Source organism: Hyperoodon ampullatus (genome assembly GCF_949752795.1).
Source record: "Hyperoodon ampullatus genome assembly, chromosome: 1".
NCBI classification, from domain to species: domain Eukaryota; kingdom Metazoa; phylum Chordata; class Mammalia; order Artiodactyla; family Ziphiidae; genus Hyperoodon; species Hyperoodon ampullatus.
Genome location: NC_136914.1, coordinates 212,827,767 through 212,850,122, shown reverse-complemented (window position 1 = coordinate 212,850,122; position 22,356 = coordinate 212,827,767). Strand labels below are relative to the sequence as shown.

General features: G+C 42.7%; 1 protein-coding gene across 1 annotated transcript; it reads right to left on the bottom strand.

Moving 5' to 3' along the window:
* Nucleotides 1-208: 208 nt before the first annotated feature.
* On the bottom strand, nt 209-20,016 carry PLEKHS1 (pleckstrin homology domain containing S1; the record flags this gene model as incomplete). The annotated part of the gene is made up of 12 exons (XM_079712047.1): nt 209-388; nt 3,354-3,489; nt 4,774-4,875; nt 5,551-5,754; nt 6,255-6,370; nt 9,036-9,182; nt 10,951-11,070; nt 11,955-12,030; nt 13,410-13,544; nt 13,867-13,973; nt 14,085-14,173; nt 19,989-20,016. The coding sequence occupies 12 exons, from the start codon at nt 20,014-20,016 to the stop codon at nt 209-211; spliced, it is 1,440 nt and encodes a 479-aa protein (XP_079568173.1).
* Nucleotides 20,017-22,356: the final 2,340 nt, after the last annotated feature.

Here is a 22,356-nt window from a genome sequence, read left to right as displayed (position 1 = left end):
ACTGTGCTCCATAGTTATCATCCCACTTGGGCCTCTCAACATCCCTGACGCAAGAGCCAGAGATGGGATGGTTATTCCCATTGTTAAGATGCAGATGGAGAAATTCAGAGAGCTGCGCTGACTGCCTGCTGTCACACAGCGGTGAAGGGCAGAGCCCAGCACAGGGTCTGGGGCCCATCCTCGCTTGTCGGCAGTGGGTCCCAGCACGTTACTCTCCAGAGCCTTTCTGCTGACCCCTTTTAATGGCCAGACTCCTCTCCAGTGTCCTCCCCAGTACAGACGTATCCCGTTTAGAAGGTTTAATACCTTGGTCTTGTACGTGGCATGTACAGGCTATTGAGTGGAATTTCTCTGAATTTGGGATCCGAGCGATGGTGAGTTTTACTTTCTAAAACACAAGAAAGAAGAACATTAAGTGACTGAAGACTATCTTTAGGACCGTTGGTTCTCAGTGTCAGTCTGTCCTCATTCATACCTTTTGAAGCTGGTTTTGAGGAAAATCTGGGCTGGAAGAAACCAGGATGACTTATATTGATATATTCATGTGGAAGATGGATTTTTATTCTCTGGCCTCCACAGGTCTGAGCCCTTAGGGCAGATCCCGGAGTACATCAGTCCTGTCCAGATGGGCCCATTTGTACCAAGAAATAAAAAGCCTCTTGAAACAAGAGAATCCAAATAAGACCACCAGACAGGACCAGCCCCTGACAACATTGGGAGGAAACTGAAGTTCTATGTGTTTCTCCTGCAATCTAGCGTCTCCTCCCCCTCCTTTTAAAATCTCACATTCTCTCCCTTTCCTGTCCCTACCCACGCTCACCCCAAATTCCCATTTCTGTCAACTTCATTCTCAAGGATGGAAAGTACATCTGCTTGGTTCAGCTGCTGTAAAACATTAGGGGTCTTTGACGGCCCCTCCTTTGGTTCCATATCTTCCCATCTTCCAATATCCTTTTTCCTTTCAGGGACCAGCTATTTGAATTTTAAAAAGGACTGGATATTTGTTTTTTAACATAAAGAAATAGATCAGGAATGGTAGGGGTGGGCAAGTTGGGGAGTTTTTTGATCGTCAAATAATCATATTGGTGAACACTTGTATTTCTCAATAGCATCCAGGAGAAAGGGCGGCAGGCAGAATGAATCCAAAAGAAATGCTGTCAGTCCCTCTTATGCAAGTGACTCCACAATCTAGAAGGCAGTCTTGATAAACTGCAGTCAGCAACACCCAGGTGGAGTTCCTCCTGGATCTGCTCCCAGGCAAAAACCCTTTTCTTGGCTTCAGAGCTGATGCCTAGGTCTCTGGATAAGCGTATTGTTTGGTAACTTTCATAAGATTATAGTGAACACTTGGCCGCAGCACGGGTTTTTGGCAGAGGAAATATATTACAGTTACTAGAGTGTTGGGCTGGACTCCCAAAAGCTCCCCTTTGCCACCACACAAACTCCTAACCTAGTCTTCAAAACCCAAGTCAAGCATCCCCTTCTCTGAGACACCTTTCTGGCCTCCCTCAAATAGATTAACTTCATTCTTCCTCTGTGATCTCATGGTCCTCTGTTCATATCTCAAGGCACATGCTGAACCTGTAACTGGCACATAATATACCTATTTTATCCACTGATCTTTAAGCTCCTTGAGCTCAGGCCGAGGCCATTTTTGTGGCTCTAGGACCTAGCAGAGAATCCAGCATACAATAGACGTTCAATAAATGGTGAGTGAAGGAGTGAAGGAATGAATGAGTCCTTTTGCTCTAACACTAACTATTTATGTATCTTAGACAACTCCCTCATTCTTACTAAGTTTTCCCATTTAGATAGTAGGGGTAGTACAATTTGTCTAACCAACCAAGTTATTGTGTGATGCAGAAGAGATAAGACATATTTAATCATAAACTCTCAGAGCTGGAAGAAATTTGAGAGATCTTCCAGTACTGTGGTTTTTAGAAATTCTAAGCCAAGTTACTGTTTCCTCGAGGTGAGGTAACAGGAAATTCCAACATGAAAAAATAATGATAAACATACACTGCTCTCACTAGCCGAAGCCCAGAACACCGTCCTCTTCCTCCCCTCTCCTCCTGTCCTGGTCTTAGGGGTCCAAGAAGTACAGTTTGAAAACCAACCCTCTCTCACTTTAGAGAGAAGAAACTGAAACTGATTTGTCAGAGAAGGAAGTGACTTTCCCAAGGTCAAGTGGCTTATCAGAAATAAAAATGGACCAGGAAAGGAGTAAACAGTATGGAGACTGTACTAATAGGCAGAAACATGGCGAGCCTTTTAACGACATGCATACTCGGTACATAGTCACGTGTTCAGTATAATTCTTACAGTAAGTCTGCGAGGAACGTATGTCAATTTCTAAGATGAGGAAATGGAGGCTTAAAAAGCTAAACCTGTTCAGCATTCCCCAGCCGATAGTAGAAGAAGTAATAGTAACCAAGTTGAGCACCTAATATGTGCCTGTCACCGTTGTAAGCATGTTATATATTATCTCATTTAATTCTCCAATAACTAGTGTTATCATTATCCCTAATTTTTTTTTTTTTTTTTTTTGCTGTACACGGGCCTCTCACTGTTGTGGCCTCTCCCGTTGTGGAGCACAGGCTCCGGACACGCAGGCCCAGTGGCCATGGCACATGGGCCCAGCCGCTCTGCGGCATGTGGGGTCTTCCTGGACCGGGACACAAACCCGTGTCCCCTGCATCAGCAGGCGGACTCTCCACCACTGCGCCACCAGGGAAGCCCTATCCCTAATTTTACAGAAGAGAAAATTGAAGCACCATTTGGTTAAAGGAGGTTGGATGTAAACACTGAGCCTGGCTGATTCCACTGCAAGCTCTTTTTTGCCACGTCATGCTGCGTCTGAGGTCTTTTTTTTTTGCAGTACGCGGGCCTCTCACTGTTGTGGCCTCCCCCGTTGCAGAGCACAGGCTTCGGACGCGCAGGCCCAGTGGCCATGGCACACGGGCCCAGCCGCTCCGTGGCATGTGGGATCTTCCCAGACCGGGGCACGAACCCGTGTCCCCTGAATCGGCAGGCGGACTCTCAACCACTGCGCCACCAGGGAAGCCCACGGCTGAGGTCTTGAACCCAGCTGTTCAGTCTCCTAGCCCAGTGCTCCCTCCAACTCCAAATACTACTTGATACAAAAGAATTTTAAAAGGGCCCTAAAATAACATTCTTGTTATTTAGAAGTATTTTATGAAGTGTTATTTGCACTTCTTATTCTCTTATTTACATATGGTTGCTGAGGATTGAAGAGTCTCATTTGTCTTCAGAGTATAGTACTGTTCAGACACCACCCAAGACCTTGATCTTGTTCCTTCTTGCCCTGACCAGGGCCAATCAGCAAGACTCACCTCCTTCTGGATGGACCGGCTGAGAAACAAGGAAACCTCCTCCAGGCTCTGGGGCTTCAGGTCATTCACGGCCAAAAGGTGATCTCCGTGAAAAAATAAGCATCCCAGGTGCGGGGGGCCATCCCACTGAGCCACACTGCAATGGGGGTACAGCATCCAACACAAGAGTGAGACGGTGCTTGCTGGGAGTGCGGGGCACAGATGGAGATACAGATGGGGCTCCTCACTCTATCCTACCACTACTATTACTAGTTTCTTTAGCTATATTGCACTACATCTGAAGTAGTCGAACTCCTTTTTCTGTTTGGAATATTCTTTCCTCCATCATTACTCTTGGAGCCTGAGCCTTCCTCTAAACTCCAGCTCCAAGGACACCGCCTCTACAAAGCCCTCCTACATTACCCTTCCTTTACCTCAATTAATCTCTCCTGCCTCTGGACTTCTACTGCATTGTCTGAGCCCCTCGCTTATTGTATACTCAGATCAAATGCATTTTATATTTACTTGTTTATGTAGCTGTCTTTTTCAACCGGCTTTGAGACCCCAGAAGTATGGAACCACCTTAAAAAAATGTTTTTTTATAACCCCATAAACAGAAGATGTTAAGTACTGGGTTGGCCAAAAAGTTCGTTCTGGTTTTTCCATAAGACGGTACGGAAAAACCCAGTATTTAAAGTGAGCACACAGTGCATATGTCACGCAAAAATAGATGAATTATTAGATGAGCAAGCTCAGGTGTAGAGGAGTCCATAGTTTCCGTCAAATATGTTTTGAGCCTTAGATTGTGAGAAGTTTGGAAAAATGGCAGGTTGTGGTTCCTGCCCTCTTACAGAACTTATAATTGATGTGTGACGTTTACATTAACAAGCTTTCTTCTATTCTAAAAATGTAATCTTCCATCAAAATGAATTACAAGGTCTTTAAAAGAATGTAGAATCAAATAAACAGTGATCATTCTAAGAAAATTCTCTGCCACACAATCTTCTGTGTCTGAGTCCCTGACCAGCAGGTCTTTACCTGATGTCTAGAAGTCTTCGACCCTGGTATGCCATTTTCTTTTAGACCTTAGATTCTTGTTGACCTCACTGACTTCATTCATCAGATACTCACTGCTCGTTGTTTGGCAATGATTTCCTTGGACCATACGTATTCCTGCCCACTTTTCCTCACTTTCAAAAAATCAGAAATTTAGTGCCTCCTGGACTTTTGGGTCCTCCTATACCCACCTATCTCCCAGCTGTCCCTCCTACACAGCAGTATCCTTATTTCTGCCTCAATCAAAGACCTTTTGTGACAACAGCAGCACGAGAGTCCGTGTTCTCCAGGCAGTTTTGCCACATACAGTGCTTCAAGATATAATTACTGTCTTCATATCATCCAACCCCATTTATAATCAGTAACCCCCAAATCTCCTACCTACCATATCCGTCCTGCAGCTTCTCTGAGAGCAAGATAGTTTATGATGTCAGGAGGAGAAAGGAACAGGTTCAGTTTCTCCACTTGGATTTCATCGGGGATGTTACTACAAGACATTTGTAAAAGTCAGGCAACTCTCTCTGGCTCTGAACTGTACCTTCTGAATGGACTTTGGCTTCCGACATCTGAGACGGTATTATGCCATTAAAGATTGTCCAAGACATTTGGAGAAGAATAAGAATTTAAGTTACTCGTTAATGCCCTCCTCCACCCCCTTGGGATGTGGTAGCGATGGTAGACAATGGAAAAGGAGTAAAAAATGGACCAAGTTCATTATATATCATGTCAGTTTGCACGCTTCTCCATAGAAGGAGACATTGAAAAGAGTTAAAGTTGAGAACGATCTCATCAAATGTTCTTGGTGTCATTTAAAACCTGAAAGTTCTCCAGCCCAGTCTACAACCAAACCTCATGTGACTTGCATGCCTGTCATTTTAATAGTAAAATCTGGGTGATATACAACCCAGGTCAGGGTGATCCAAGGTTCCAGAACCTGAAAGAACAGAATTTTTTAAAGTATTTGAAAATGCCACTCACAGCCCAGGGGACTGCTCGCTGTGCTTCCAACTCTGGTACCCACTGTCCTTGGTTACCACATCAATGAGAAGGGCAAGCTGGACAGATTCTTGGCTGAGTTGGAGATTAAAATGTGAATTCTGAGTACAAATGGAAGCCTGCCTTGCTCTACGGGCCCATAAAATTTTAGAAATGAGAACTTTACTTGATTAGTATAGACAATTGCACAACACTTAGTGAGGCCGACCCCTTTTTGTCATTCGTGATCTGTGCTTCCGTATTGGCAGGTGAAAGACAAGAGCCTGTTCCTGAGCCTTGTTCTTGTGGGTGAAGCTCCCCATTCAGGATATCTGCCAGGGTCTGGGATTCCTCTTTGCCATCAGCAGACTTATGGGACGTCTCTCTGGAACTAGAGTACAAGAAGTTAACACAAACCCTTTTTCAGCATTATCTACTTACAGCTGTGGTGTGTGAATCAGATTTAAGTAGCTAACAGCCATGTGAAAACTAACAAGGTTTTGAAGTATGTCCAACCATCAGAATCCCAGCTACAGTTAGAACCAAATCCAATAAACTTTCCTTCTAAAAATGGACATGGAACCAAAATAGCCCTTTACATTGGGAGGGTTTGGAGAGACAAAGTGAGCGTGTGAGAGACGTAAAATGCAAAACAGAAAAGAACTGCCCCAGGAGACAGAAAATGTCCCGAGGATGTCCCTAATGGTTTTCTATGGGTAGAGAAACCATTCTCACATTTACTTGTTTTGAGATGACTGAATAATGTGTTGAACTTGGTCTATGGTAATGCTTTTGTATTATTATATCAACTATTTAAATGATCTGGCAGCAATTACTCTAGAACAGTACATTAGCTAAGATCAAATCTTAAAGTATGGCAGTTTTACTTACCAGGATTTCATTGACATGTAATGATGCTCAACTGCCTTGGAGACCTGGTCTGGACTACCAGGTCCAATGGGTTCAATGGATTCACCAGAATCACTGGCAGCAAGAATATCATCCAACTATAGACAAGAGGCAGAGACGTAAGGATGTGAGTCTGTCAATAAGCCAGGGACCTTGTCACCCACTACCTGATGGCTCTGGTCCCTGAAACAGTATGTCTACCATTGGATGAACAGTGGTGCTCAGTCTGGGGGAATGAACCAGGAAAGCTTCTGGCAGACTCCAAATCTGCTTTCTTCTCTAGGATTCCCCACGTTCCTGATACAAGCATTCTATTGGACAAAATTGCTGTTCATTTTTCTGTTTCATCACTAGGCACTTAATGACATGAACTCTTTTGCCCAACCGATACTATTATAGAATCACGACACCTGACTGGGTCAAAGGCTCCGACATAGTGCAGAGCTGGCCTCGGGCTACTCTGCTCACAGGCAGTCAAGTTACTTCAAGGGACTGTAAGGATTCTAGAAGATACTGTCTTCTGGGGATTCTCCACTAGCCTGTTGGAACTAAGTCATTTGGGGCAATGGTTTCTCCAAAACCCTAAGGGCTTTCGATTGCCTACCTAACAAATTAACAATTAACCATCACTGGAACACTTCTTTCCAGTCAAGCCAGCCTTCCCACTATGTCCCTACAAGCGGTGTTCTTCTAGTGCCCATTTCATGCTGTTTTCTTCTCCTGGAGTGCCCCTCTTCTCTTTTGTCTAATGAAGCTGTATTCAGGCCTGGCTTGAGGTCCCATAGCCCCCTCTGATCACCTCAGCCACTGCCAACCTCTCCCTTCTCTGAACTTCTATGACACAGTGTTGTACTTAATTTTTTCTTTTTTTTTTTTTTGCGGTACGCGGGCCTCTCACTGTTGTGGCCTCTCCCGTTGCGGAGCACAGGCTCTGGAGGCACAGGCTCAGCGGCCATGGCTCACGGGCCTAGCCGCTCTGTGGCATGTGGGATCTTCCTGGACCGGGGCACGAACCCGCGTCCCCTGCATCGGCAGGCGGACTCTCAACCACTGCGTCACCAGGGAAGCCCTGTACTTAATTTTTGTAATGGTCTTCCAGCTTAGTTTTATCTGCCTTACTAGACTTTGCATCTCGTAAAGTACCTAGCAAATGCCGGGCATACAGCTAGTGCTCAGTACCACCTGACTGGTTGGTTGGACTGTCATGAAAGACTAGTCACCGTCACCATGTCCCAGAGAGCACTGGCATGAAAAGCAGGGTCCTGTGGTCACATGAGCTTGGGGAATGCTGTGTGTTGTCTCCTGCTTGGCTATTTATAATGCACCACTGCATACTAAAAAGGCTCTGAGAATTCTTCAGTGAAGAAGCTTGTGTAGCTTACTTTGATTTGGTGTTTACAGAAATTATTTAACCTCAGAATGCTTCTTATGTATGAACACGTCACCATCTTGGAGAAAAACCCAGTTTGGGAAATGCTGCTCCCCTCCCCCCAGTTTTGTCTTCCTACTTCCCATTTCCATTCTCGTCTCTCTACTGTCACCTTGAATATAGCTGCTGGGTTAATAGTACTAGAAGATAATTCGGTTTTGCCCCTTCCTAACTGAGAAGCCACCACTGCCCCTTGTCCTGCCTGCAGCATGAAGTCAACTTGGCATTCAAGACCCATTATGGTCTGGCTCTTTGTTCTGGTTGCTGTGGGGTTTTTTCCCCTAATATGCCACTCACGCATGAAGTCAACTTGGCATTCAAGACCCATTATGGTCTGGCTCTTTTTTCTGGTTGCTGTGGGGTTTTTTCCCCTAATATGCCACTCACACTGGGTTAGAGCTCAACTGAACTATTCATCATATATGTGTCAAATGCCATTTTGTGTCTTGAAGCCCTCCCTGACTCCAGTGGAGACAGAAAATGTCTTTTTTTCTATTGCTTCCAGAGCTCTTTTATTTTTTTAAAAAAGTATTGTTTTATTGAAGTGCAGTTGATTTACAATCTTGTGTTAATTTCTACTGTACAGCAAAGTGATTCAGCTATTTTTATATATATATATATATATATATATATATATATATATATACGCACACACACACACATTCTTTTTCATATTCTTTTCCATTTTGGTATATCACAGGATATTGAATATGGTTCCTTGTGTTATACAGTGGGACCTTGTTGTTTGCTTCCAGAGCTCTTTGACCATGCCTCTGGTGGAGCATCGTCAGGTGGTAACTGGTAAGACTGTGAGCACTGAGGGCAGGCGTGATATCAGGTACTTTCTGGCAGCCACCATGCCTAGCACAGCACAGGATTCGCACACAGAAGGCACTCAGTAGGGAATTCCAAATGATCAATAGACTGGTTGGTATATGCCACACAATTTATCACCCAAGGGTATTGTTGTTTCTGCTCATTATTATCTCTTCCCAGAATGCAGAAAGACTCCCCAGGTCAATCCCTCAAGTCCAAATTTTGCCTATCATGTAAGGTCAAATGTCATTCCATGGAACTTTCCCTGGCCTCTGTCTGGAAGTCAGCTTCCCCTCCTACCACCCCTCATGTCCTCCAAGCATTTTACAAGCATCTCTCTTCAGCATGGAGCCCTTTCTGTCTCATATCATGGTTGGTTCCTATTAAAGTGTCAACACTGTGACCACATCACCTGTGTCTGATTCTGAAACCAGCCTAGTGCCTCAGAAACAGTGCCTGGCAGGGGTTCAGTAAATATTTGTAGAAGGAATAAATGATTAGTAAACAGAAGGGGTTACCTCTAAAAGAATACTTCGAGGATTAATATAATGACTCTCTTCTTCTGTATCTTGAGTGGTGTCTGACAAGAAGGCATGTGGTAGATGAGCTTCTCTGAGTCCTGAAGAAATTTTTTCCATTAAAAAAGAACTTTTTTCCATTGAATGCTGAATAAAGAGATGAAGACAGAATTAATGCTTTTTCCTTGTCTTTGCAAGAGACAGAATTAAACCACATGTTTTCTGGAAAAGGCATAATAGATTAATTGGGTTGAGAACATCCGAGGATCTTCCAAGGTTACATCCAGAAGCCCACACAACTTGAATTTGCTTCTTGAGTCTGGGTCACCACTGATATAAAAATATAAGCCCATCTTTCAGGCTTTTCTCTATTATTGGGTCCTGTAACTCAGAACAAGTAATTCTCTCCGGTGGGTGGTGTTCTAAGTCACTAAGCTCTGCCACTGAATCCTCCACCCTCATCTTTTTCTAGTTGTCACTCAGTGCCATCTGAGAAGCTAATTAGCCCAGGGTCAAGGCACTGCATCTTCTCCCTTTCTGCTCAGTGTTCCTCTTTTGTGTTCTGCTTATATAATTCTACTGTTTCCATAGCAATGCAATTTTGTAGCATCGATCATGTGATAGTATGAATTGTAGGCTTCAAGGTGATCTAGGTTCAACCAACTACTGCTTCCCTCTCTAACAGATACAGGACAGTACAAAGTAGCTGCTTTGCCTGGCAGGAAAATTGTTATAAGTACAATTCAATTCTTCCAAGTACAATGCCTTAGAGCAAGGGCGGGGTGGTTTGAAAAACCCCTGAATGTTCTCTAGGAAGTCCTTGAAAGAAAGTGATTAAAAAAAAAAAGATGTATTTAAGTTGTGTCCGTTTTTCTAGCTCCAAGTTCACGAAGCCAGGTCATGCTGAGTCTGGGATGAGGAAGCGTTCCCATTTTATTTTAGAAACAGCAACAACAACTCCCAACAAGGTAGGTGGTTCTCTTAACTGAAGCTGATTGGAAAATCACTGGATTGGAATACATAGTATGAAAAGGCAAAATGACCAATAATATTATCTTTAGGGAGAAGGGGTACAGGAGTGAAAAGCAAGAGGCATTTACTGAAAAGAGTTATCTTTCTCAACCCCATTTCCTACCACCTTTCCTACAAATACCAAATGAAGTGTTTGGCCTGGTGCATTTGATATGCTACATAAAGCTTTTAAAATAGTTGGAGAGCTTCCAGCTAGATAAAACAGGAGGCTGTGCCCTATTAAGATGTGCCTGGTATCCAGGGAAAAGGCAAAGTCAGTGGTTACATCTCTAAGGGACAAAATAGCATCCATGGCAGAAGAAAAAAACACTCAGCCTGTTCATTAATAATATCAAAAATTGGGAAGATTGCAAATCCAAGAGAGCTGAAAGCACAATTACAAATCATTTTCAAGGGGCAAATGTATTATATTTTTTTTTCCTCAAATGGACTTCATTAGAAATGAAGACACACACGGAGAAGCAAGACTGATTTGGGTAAATATAGGAAATAATAAGAACTCTGATTTTGCCTCTGGAGTACAGATGGTCAAGTGGTGTTCGGGGAATTTTTTTTACAGAAGTCATCTTTGCCCTGTTGGTGAAAGGAAGGAAAAGGCTACCATCCAGGCTTTTGTTTAGCTGGGGGGATCTCCACCCAACATACCCGATGTACCTGGATGCATATCAAAAAGCATCCAAAATGAATGAATACATTTAGATGTAGGCCGGGCAAGCAGTAAGGCTCATCATGGTAGGGGAAACAGACTGAATATAGGACAGATCATAGGACTAAGAATCATTCTTTGGTGGATTAGGCTTTGAGGAAGATGTCAAATACATTGACTTTTGAAGCATCAGCTGGCTCCCAGGGAGGGCGTCCTAAGAGAGGTAAGTCTGATTACCATGTCTGGAAGACTTTTTCTTGTTGTGGTTGTGCTGACAGCCTCTGGTGTGCAGTAAGGACCAAGGAGATGGATGGGGTCTGAAGAGGGCCTTCTATCACCCAGTGAGAGTCTCTCCTGCTTATCAAAAAGGAATATTGGAATCAGGGCATGATTGATCTCTTGTCTAGAATGAAGCAACAGCCCGGTCATGGGGCTCTCTGCTTCCAATCTTTGACCACTAACATGTATATTGCTGGCCAGCATTCTCCCGTTTGGACAAGAGTTGATCTTGTGTTTCTCCTGTTCCAAAACCCTTGAGGACTCCCGGCCTGGCCTTCAGAGACGCTCTAAGTTTCCCTCAACCTGTCTTTTCAACGCTGTGTCCCTCTGTACCCAACCCCTTCACTCTAATCACTTGAGTACTTGTAGACACACTTTGCTTTCCCTTCTCCTTGGCCTCTGCTTTTGTTGTAAGCATAGAACAACCTAGAAACCATGTCAAAACGATACCTAGAGGCCAAAGTTTCATTTATAAAGGTCTGTCCTAAGAAAGGACTTAGGTAAATTAGCAAAGGTTCTTATGAAGTAAATAAACAACCTAAAATTTCTGGCACTTACATCAAAGAAACCTTATATTGAAAATACAAGATAGGTAAAAAGCATTTTTTTAGAAACCACCCTGGATTTAGTCATTCCAAAGGTAGCTGTTATGTACCTTGAATAACAATGATGGAAAATACTGTAGTTTCAGCTACTATTAAAAAATGCCACAGTTAACTTTCACTCCTCCTACTTCAATAATGAAAATCTGAAGTGTCTGTATTTTAGCTCTCTTGCAAAACACAAAAGAATTTTTTTCTATTGTTAGTCATAAAAATAACAAGGATGTACATTTTCTCACTTATTTATTCCTTGTATTAATGCCAGTTGCTAAGGAGGAAAAAAAAATAGCTCACACTGTTTCCTTGTGCAAGAGGGCTTTGTTCAGGTCCCCTGTTACTTTATTAGTGAAATAGAGTTACCTCTGTCTTCTGGTGTGCTGCTTTTATATTCTGGCAGAGTGATGACAAGAAGGAGACCCAGTCTTTAATCTTCTCCCTGTTGATAGGAATAAACTTTCAGCTGGCATGTGGCAACAACAGTGCCTGCGCTCATTTTGAACCGGAGGAGGATTCTTTTATTAAGACTGGAACAGGCAATGGGGTAGGTACCAGGGAAATAAGGATCTTTTTCTTGAGTAGCTTAAATGCCTCCCTTTGGATCCCTACCACCTCCATGCTAACACACCAGAATTAACCCTCATGCCACCTCTGTGAGCAAAGCTCAGAGAAATGGGAAGAAAAGTGGAAAGTAACAGTATAATCACAGGGTTTGGAGCTTTTGACTTTGAAACGGATTTCCTTTGTGTTCTTAAGTGGCCCCTTAACCTGTCAGCGCCATTTGGTGTAGCTATTTAGGTGTGCCTCCCTTTAGGGAGTGCATGTATTTAAGAAGGATGTATTTGAACAAATGTATATAAATCACATCTTCTTTTCAATTGACTCCCAAGACAATTGAAAAGAAAGGTTTTCGCCTGGGGATTGATCTGCAGCAGATCAAATCTTGTCATATTGATACTTTGGCTTGAGCATTTGCCACCTCCTCTGTACAGCTGCCTTCTCCAACTTTAGCCTCTCTGTCAAGCAGATAATCAGCCGCAAAGAATCCATTTGCCATCTTCGCTAGCACCAGGAGCCCCTCTTAAAAACTGAAGACTCCTTCAGGGACGAGCATAGCCACTCCTTAATATATGTACCTTGCGTAGATGTTAGTGTATTGGTTTCTTGTACATAAAATGTATCTGCGGTGATGGTGACAGTTATGGGTTGAATTGTGCCCCCCCCGCTAAATTCACGTGTTGAAATCCCAATCCTCAGGACCTCAGAATGTGTGTGACCTTATTTGGAAGTCAGGTCAGGTTGTTGCAGACGTAATTAGTTAAGATGAGGTCAGATTGGAGGAGGGCGTCCCAATCCAATATGACTAGTGTCTTTATAAAAAGGAGAAATTTGGACGTAGAGACGTGCACATAGGGAGATTGCCATGTAAAGACTGGAGGTTTGCTGCCACAAGCCAAGGAACTACCAGAAGTTAGGAGACAGGCCTGGAACAGATCTTCTCTAGAACCTTCAGAGGAACCATGGCCTGCGACACCTTGATTTCAGACTCTTACTCTCCAGGACAGTGAGACAACAAATTTCTGTTGTTCTAAGCCACCCAGTTTGTGGTACATTGCTATGGCAGCCCTAGGAAATGAATACTGTGATTTGTCAAGGTATTTTAACACATAATAAAGACTGCCAAGATGGTGTTTAAGGTTGTGGCCATGGGTTTCTATTCAAGGCATGTTTATTGTGTACTGGTTTAAAATGTTTTTGTTTATTTGTTTGTTTTTTATCTTGCATACAGGAGACACCCTGTGTTATCTTACTACTTACCTGTCATAGCCAATGAGGAAGTATTCCCTGTTGGTGGCCCTGATGGTCATCACTTCTTCAGGATGGCATTTAAACATCTTCTGTACAGATTGCATTTTTTCATGGTTACTGATGCCGACTTCTACACTGGAATTTCTGTTAGATATAAAGTATTAAACAGATGCAAATACAAAATTAGGAAGAAATTGACAAATGGTTTTTATTAAGTTTCAAATTGAATAAAACTTTAGATCTGTTTGATCAATACTTTGAAAATTGTCCAATAGTTTTAGAAAATAAGTTTAGATCTGGTTTATCACTGATTGAAAATACTTTGTTCAGCCTAAAACTTAATTCAGAATTCCTATTTCAGTTGGACCCTTAGTTCCACAAATTAACGTTTTCTAATCTTTTTTCTATTTTGCAGGCAACACGTTAGTATTTGTTGTTATAAACATTTTCTTGATTGGATACGCACCGATCAATTTCAATAGAACCTCGGTGATGATGGTCTTTGTAATAGGAAAGACTAAAGCCCTTTTCCCCACTCTTTGACAGGATGAAAAGCCGCTTTTTCCAAGAGGTCTGAAAAATGGAAACATTTTGCATCTCAGTTAAATCTCAAAGGAAGAGAAAGGATTTAAAAAATGCTCATGAGGCTGGTGGGAGGCCTGTTAAATCTTTGTGAATACTTACTGCAGAGAAGAAAAGCTGAGGAGGTGGTGATTTAATAAAGTAATCTTGTTTGCAGACTTCATTTTCATAATATAATGTAAATTGTTTCCCTAATAAAAGAAAGTGAACAGGACTCAGTCTGTTCCCTATAAATTTCTGAGAAGAACTTCAATTGGAGAACACTGTTTACCGCTGGAAAGGTCTTCACATTATTCAGTTATGGAAAAAAACATCTATAATAGGCCAGGAGAACAAAAAACCCAGGGCCAAGTGTGTGATTCTTATTCATCCACTGTCGGGACCTTTGTTCAGATGACATTTAGAAGCTCTTTAATTCAGCTCACACCTGTCTGGCTCTCCGTCTCTGGAGGATGCCCTTGGCTCTCTAGATGTGAGCAAAGATTTGTCTCCCTTCCTGTTGAAGCACCAGCCGCAGCAGCAAGATAATTCTGCCTTGACCTTTGACTTACCAAACAAAAGCAAAACCACCTGCTATTGAAAATAAGGTGGCCAAGTGGTTAAATAGGAGATTTCCAAAATGTTAATTGCTTCTCTGTAAGGACTGACATGTATAGGCAGTTTTGATTTTTTCTATATTTTTGAAAAGGCCTACAAGAAATATGTACTACTTTCCTTATCTAGAGAAAATTAATGTTGCTAAAATAAAATTTATTTTAAAAAGAAGACCTTGGTTTTGCTTTTACATCCAGGCTATAGTTCTAGTTCATCCATGGTTTGGTAAAAGACAGCCTTTACGGGCTTCCCTGGTGGCACAGTGGTTGAGAATCTGCCTGCCAATGCAGGGGACACGGATTCGAGCCCTGGTCTGGGAGGATCCCACATGCCGCGGAGCAACTAGGCCCATGAGCCACAACTACTGAGCCTGCGCGTCTGGAGCCTGTGCTCCGCAACAAGAGAGGCCGCGATAGTGAGAGGCCCGCGCACCGCGATGAAGAGTGGTCCCCGCTTGCCACCACTAGAGAAAGCCCTCGCACAGAAATGAAGACCCAACACAGCAAAAATAAATTTAAAAAAATAATAAATTAATTAAAAACTCCTACCCCCAACATCTTCTTAAAAAAAAAAAAAAAAAGACAGCCTTTACTAAAGAATGAGCCCTTCTTTATGAAGTGAAAATAGAATGAAGATTAGGTACTACAGCTGATGGAGACATTATGCTCGTATCCAGTCATTCTCAGACAGCCGTCCTCACCTTCCCTGCCTCTCCGCCTTCTGCAGCAGCTCTGCCTGCTGCCCCCCATTCTTCCCACCAAGGAAGAAAAAAGGAAAGAGGAAAACAGAAGGAAACAAAAGCAAAAAGTTTTAACTCCTTTATTTAATGGTTGTGTGGCTTTGGACAAATTCACAGATTTATTTACTGAACAAATACAGAACACCTTGAATCACTAAACTTCAGTTTCCTCGTTTGTAAAATGGAGGTGAAAAATAAAGGAAAGCAAAGAGCATCGTAGACACTGCAGTCCCTGACCGACAGTGCACCCTGAGAGGAATTCAGGATGAAAAACAGGATGCGGCACTCTGTGATCTAGAAAAACAGTCCCCATAGATAGAGGTATTTCAGGAAGAATTTTAATGAATCCAAATCCTTGCATCTTCCCGTACATACATGAGCACGAAAATCATTAACTTGAGGTATCTGTTCTTTGTGACTAACAGCAATCTTTTACTGAGATGTATTCTTGACTGAATGTATTTTCTAGCCAAAAGTCATACATAAGCTGGTTTCCCTCTATGTCTTCAGAGCAGTTCCCTAGAGCTACTGAGCGGCTGTCTCCCCAGTAGGAGACAGAGTGGAGTAAGAGAGGAAGAGTGGTATAAGATGAGGCTGCAGATGAACCCTGCAGCACCTGGTAGACACTAGACCATGGTAGAGTTTGCATTTATTTTAAAAGCAATGGACAACACCATCCATGGATTAGCCTTGACCAAAAAACACTGAAACAATCTCATCAACCCTCCAGGTCCAATTTGTAGGAAATACAGAAAACAGAGAAACATGCCAAACACCATACCAGGGATGTGATCAGCAAAATACAGTCTCTAGGGGAACTTCTAGGACAAAATATCAGGGTTTTCACCCTTGGATAGATCATTTTTGGCCCTGAACATCTCCACCTCGATTTCCCATAAACTTCTTTCTCTCATCCTTTTCTCTCAGGTGCCCTAGATCACTTGGTGGCACCAACATCTATCTAGCCTCCCCTCCTAGAACACGCAGAGTCCTCTTAAACTTTCACCCTTCCATCACCCTTCTGTCCAGTCAGTCATCAAGTCATGTCCATTTCACTTCCCGGATCCACCCCTATCTCTCTGTTCTATCACCACCGCCTTCAAGACCTTCATACATTTCAATACATTAAATTCACATGAATTCAAGGCCTGCATACGTTTTTCACTATACTGCTTTGGTAACTGTCTAGATTGACTCTCTAATTCCATTCTTGGCATCTTCAAAACCATCCTCAACATAGCCCTGAGAGTAAATGCCAAATCTGGCCAATTTTGTACTTCGGGCAAAGATGAAATAACAGGAACTGGATTTACTCTCCTGTCTGAAACACACAAAAAATACAAAATATATAAATTAGTTGTTTTCAGGACACTGGTCATAGGCAATCAAAGTCATGGATCCCTAAGAGATAGGAAACAAACTTGGTGAGCCCTACAATTTCCTTGGCAGAGTCTCCAGTCCACAGCACAGGAAAGGGGAACTGAGGTGGGCGCAGGTGGACCCCTGAGCAGAGGAAAAAGAGCTGAGAGTTCAGGGAGATCAAGGCAGCTAGAGCTCATAGGACAGAGGGAAGAGCTGCACAGAGGGAGAATCCCAGAGACAGCAGCAGGGTCCCCCTCAAGTATTCAAGAATACTGATCAGTATACGTGTGTGGGAAAACTACCCAAGGCCAGAGAATGAACCATCAGAAAAAATTAGAGGGAAGAGTGCCCAGTGCTCCACTGGGCCACAAAAAGTGCCAGTTCCATCCAGCCAAACTGGCAAAAATGATCATTGATGGAGCACTGGGTAGAATACTCAGGAAAGTCTTGCCTCAGTAGTGAGGAATAATTAGCTCTGGGCTGAGGACTGCTCCAGACCTAACAAATCATAAGAGCAAGTCTTAAAAGGATCAAATTATTTCCAAGGAAGTTTACTGCATCCCAGAAAAAAAGCTCAAGATTTATAGAAATACAAAAATATCCAGCACCCAACAAGGTAAAATTTGCAAGGTTTGGCAACCAATCAAAAGTTACCTGGCATGCAAAGAGACAGGAGAGCATGACACATAATGTGGATAATCATCAATCCTTCAAAACTGGCCTAGAACTGACACAGATGTTAGAATTAACAGAGAAGTTCATTAAAACAGTTATTATCAACTGTATTTTATACATTCAAGAAGTTAGAGATATAGAAGATATAAGAAAGATCCAAAGTGAACTTCTAGAGGTGAAAACCACAATGTCTCAGAAAAACAACAACAACACTAGATGAGATTAATGGGACTAAAACAGATGGAGAGTGAAAAAGAACCCCAAACACAAAAGAGCACTGGTGCATTGTGGGACAATTTCAAGTTTCAGGTAACTGGATTCCCTGAAGTGGAGGAGGGAGACAGAAAAAAATATTCGACGAAGTAATGCTGAAAATTTTACAAATTTAAAGAAAACTACCTCAGAAATCTCAGCAGGTCAGGAACCCCAAACACAAAATATAGGAAGAAAACTATAACAAGGAACATCACAGCCAAATTGCTCAAAATCAGTGATAAAGAAAAACCTTAAAAACTGTCAGAGGGAAAAAAGAGATAATGCATACAGAAGAAAAAATAAGGATGACATTAGATTTCTTATCAGAAACAACGCAAGCAAAACAACAACAACATCAAAACCCAGTGGAACAACATATTTAAAGTACTGAAAGAAAAACAGTATCATTTTAGAATTCTATAGGCAGCAAACATATCTTTCAAAAACGAAGGCAGTTTCAAGACATTTTCAGACATACAAAAGCTGAAAGAATTCAGCATCAGGAGGCCTGCATCAGAAGAAATGATAAAGGAAATCCTTCAGGTGGAAAAAATGACGCCAGATGGAAATCTGAATTTATACAAATGAATGAAGAATGCTGAAGTGGTAACTGCAAGGATAAATACGTGAAATTTTCATCTGACTATTTAAGACATAAAAATTCAATTGATGGGGCTTCTGTGGTGGCGCAGTGGTTGAGAATCTGCCTGCTAATGCAGGGGACACGGGTTCGAGTCCTGGTCTGGGAAGATCCCACATGCCGCGGAGCAACTGGGCCCGTGAGCCACAACTACTGAGCCTGCGCGTCTGGAGCCTGTGCTCCGCAACAAGAGAGGCCGCGATAGTGAGAGGCCAGCACACCGTGATGAAGAGTGGCCCCCGCTCGCCACAACTAGAGAAAGCCCTCGCACAGAAACGAAGACCCAACACAGCAAAAAATAAATAAATAAATAAATTAATTAAAAAAAAATTCAAATGACTATCTAAACCAAAAACTCTTGATATATGTAACAACATAGATGAATCTCAAAAGAATTATGTTGAGTGAAAGAAACCAGACAAGAGTTCATACAGTATGATTCCATTTATATGAACTCTAGCAAATGCAAACGAACTTAGAGTGACAGAAAGCAGAACAGCGGGGAGTGGGATTGGGTGCTGGAGGGAAGGATTATAAACAGGCACAAGAAGACTTTTGGGAGTGATGCATGTGATTACTATCCCGCTGTGGTGATCGTTTCCCAGGCACATACACACCACCTTATCAAGTTGTTCATTTTAAATATGTGCAGTTGACTGTATGTCAATTATACCACAATAAAGCTATTTTTCTAAAAATATGAGCAATCCAAAAAGCAAATCTGATGGCACCACTTCTGTGCTTGAAATGCTTCAAGGGTTGCTGGTTATATGAGGTCAATATCTGGCACCATATAGCACCACTTTCCTGTTCTCCCCCTGTCCTTCCTATTTTACAGCCACATTCTCCTTGAACACAACCTGCCTCGAACCCACTTCATTGCTTTCGGTCACACCATCCCTTTCTGCTGAGATGTGCTCTCTTTCCCAATCTCTTTTAAAACCCTATACAGTCTTTAGGGGCCAGCTCATATGCCTTCTCCATAAAACCTCTCTGGATTCCCACAATGACGCATGTGCTTTTTTTCCCTTCAGACTCTACCAAATTTTGCACTTACCTATCATAGCCTGATCATATGTGCCTATCTTAACTTCCCAATACAGCTACTGGAATGTGTTTATCTGAATATCCCAATTAAATTACGAACTCATTGAGAGAATGACTATTCCTAATTAACCTGTACATCCTCTGCAATACGAAGCATGGTGACTTACTAATAATAGGTGCTTTGAATAAATATTCAAAAATACTCATGTTGGAATTGAATCAGATAGTTTGATTTTTAAGTTAGTTCATCCTAAACTTCTGACCAATCATCTACAGTGAGGCATGTGAGCATGAAGCAGGAACATCTGAATAATACCCCTTGACCCATCCTCATCATAAGCCCTGATAACAATTTTGGCAGTTTCTCCAAGTGAGAATTTCATATAAAATTAAGGAAATATTCTCCAGTCTTTTCTGGGCTATAGTTTGCTGTTAGTACCATCTCCCAGCAACAAATGGAACATTTGGTCCATGAAAATCAGAAAATGCCTAATTTCTAGATAAGTGAGCTCTTACAAAACAATCAGCTGAATCTAAAAGCCTCCACTACATTCTCCACACCAAGAATAATTGTCGCAGAAGTGTCCCCCGTTATCCTTACTAAAACCATCTTCTGTGTCCCGGTTAGTTTGACGGGAATTGATCATTATTTTCAATAGAGTTTTTTCCTTCTGAGACTATGCCCCTTGGGTACCTGAACTCTTCTGAGGTTTGGGTTCCATTATGGCTGTCTGTTCTCACCTGTCAAAAAGAAGGGTTAAGCGTTAGTCCCCAAACAACGGTATATGCTTAGCCACTCAATCGCCAAGCGTCAGGCTGGCGCTCCCAAACGTTGGTCAGATGGCTTATCAGCTCCCTTCTCCCCATTCTGCCCTTGAGGCTGATAGCAGCCATGGTAATGAGGACCCACCCAAGCAGCCTGTGTTCACCAAGTGCCCTTCCGTGGAGGTGTTGCTAGGATGACCAAAGGAGCATCTTCCCTGGACTTTCTCTGCTCCTGCTTCCTAAGTGGCTCTGACAAGAGAGCCCCTGGGGATAGCAACACCGTCAAGGAACAGAGACAAGAACAGGGCAGAGGGCAGCATGCTATGGACCAACTGCAGCTGAGAAAGCATTTCTGGCCAAAAAGAAGCCCAAGATAAGCCCTCCTCCATGCCAGGAACTCATTTTCTCCAGAGGGAAACCTTAGAGCAAGGACCAGGGCATACCCCTATCCGTAAACTGCCTCCCCTGCCTGTGTGCCCCGTTCCCAGGGCTGCCCAGCACTGGGGGCTGAGGCTGACATGGTCAAACTGACTCTAGAGGTCAAGTCCTTTCCTGCACAGATCTGCTGGCAATCCCATGATTGACACGGGGCCCTGCGAGGAGAGGAATCCCACAGGGTAAGAGACCACAGGGCAGGTGAGATCCTTGAAACGGGAATGTATTGGTGACCAAGTTTTACCTTGAATCAGACTCTCAAAATAGGAGGAAACACTGAACAGGGCAGTGCTAGGGCAGGGAAGTCCCAGGAAATGGGAAGAGGCAAAGGGCTCTTTACCATCCAATTGGCATGATGTCATGCATAAATGACTCAAGGCAATTCCTGAAATATATATGTATATTGTATATAGTATACAATATACATATACTATACTATAGTGTGTGTGTGTGTGTGTGTGTATATATATATACACATGTGCATATAGTATACTATATGCATGTATACATACACTATTTGTGTACATATATATAGTAAACAGAGATGAAAGTCTTAAGGTTAAGACCGCAAGATCTCAAAGCATACTTTTGGTGATTTGTGAAAGGCACATGGGAACCCTCTGAAGACAAGTGGGGTTTTCCTGGACCTAGAACTCACACATTCCCTAACTAAAAAATGTTTTTCTCTGTTGAGGTATCTCTGTATAATAACGATAGTGATTATTTGAACAAATAACAAACAGATAACAAGTGAAGTAACAAACAGGTCCCTGGGGGATCTTAAGGCATATGTTGAATCTCTGGTGCCCTCAGCCCTCCCCTGGCGTAAGAAGCATGCTTAGCTCTGTGCAATGGGCTGTAATACTTGGTGAAGGCACCAGGCCACTGAGATCAAAGCCTTCTGTTCCCTGGAAGAGCATTTCTGGACAAGGAAAAGGAATGGAACCTACCTAAAAATTTGCCAACCATGGACATTAAAAAAAAATGTACCCCTGAGGTTTTGCTTCAGATCCCTGCAGTTCTTTCCAATTGTAGGGATTTCACTGCCTGAAGCAGAATTGGGGGCCAGTGGTTCTCAGCCCATCGCCTTTCCCCTCATCCCTGCATGTGGGACTTGACCACCTTTCCCACGGGGCATTTAGCCTAGTGAGTGATAGAGTTCAAAGGTGAGATTGTAGGACTGTGCAGGAGAGACTAGCTGAGGGGAACATTTCTTTTTTGAATTTTATTTATTTTTTTATACAGCAGGTCCTTATTAGTCATCCATTTTATACACATCAGTGGATACATGTCAATCCCAATCGCCCAATTCATCCCACCCCCACCCCCACCGCTTTGAGGGGAACGTATTTTAAAGCAGTGTTTTTACTGCAAGCTCTCTTTGTTTAAAAGCCCCAAATCATTCTTTTTCTTGATAGAATAATTCTTTGTTAAGCCTTTACAGTTTGTAAAATGTGTTTGCTCACGTGACTGCTTTGGTGTCGCAGAACTGTCCTGGGAGACAGCTCATTTTACGCACAGAAAACTGCGTTTGCGAGAGGACAAGTGAGGTGACTTGTGCAGAGCCCCACGCTGCTCCACGCTCCCACCCACATCCGTGCTCCCTGCGCACCGTGGACGGCAAGGAGAGCTCTGGAGGATGTTTCTGGCCTTCCAATGTCTGTGAAGGGCCCCAAAGTCTCGTGTAGGGACCACTCTTCCTGCTTTTTTTTATGCTGGTATTTTTTTACCCACTGTAAAATGAGACGGCAGTTTTAGAGTATTAACTCTGGAATCCGGATTCATCTCCATCAGTTATGACATGTGATCTTGGGTACATTATAGCACCTCTCTACACCTGTGTTCCTTCATCTATAAAATGG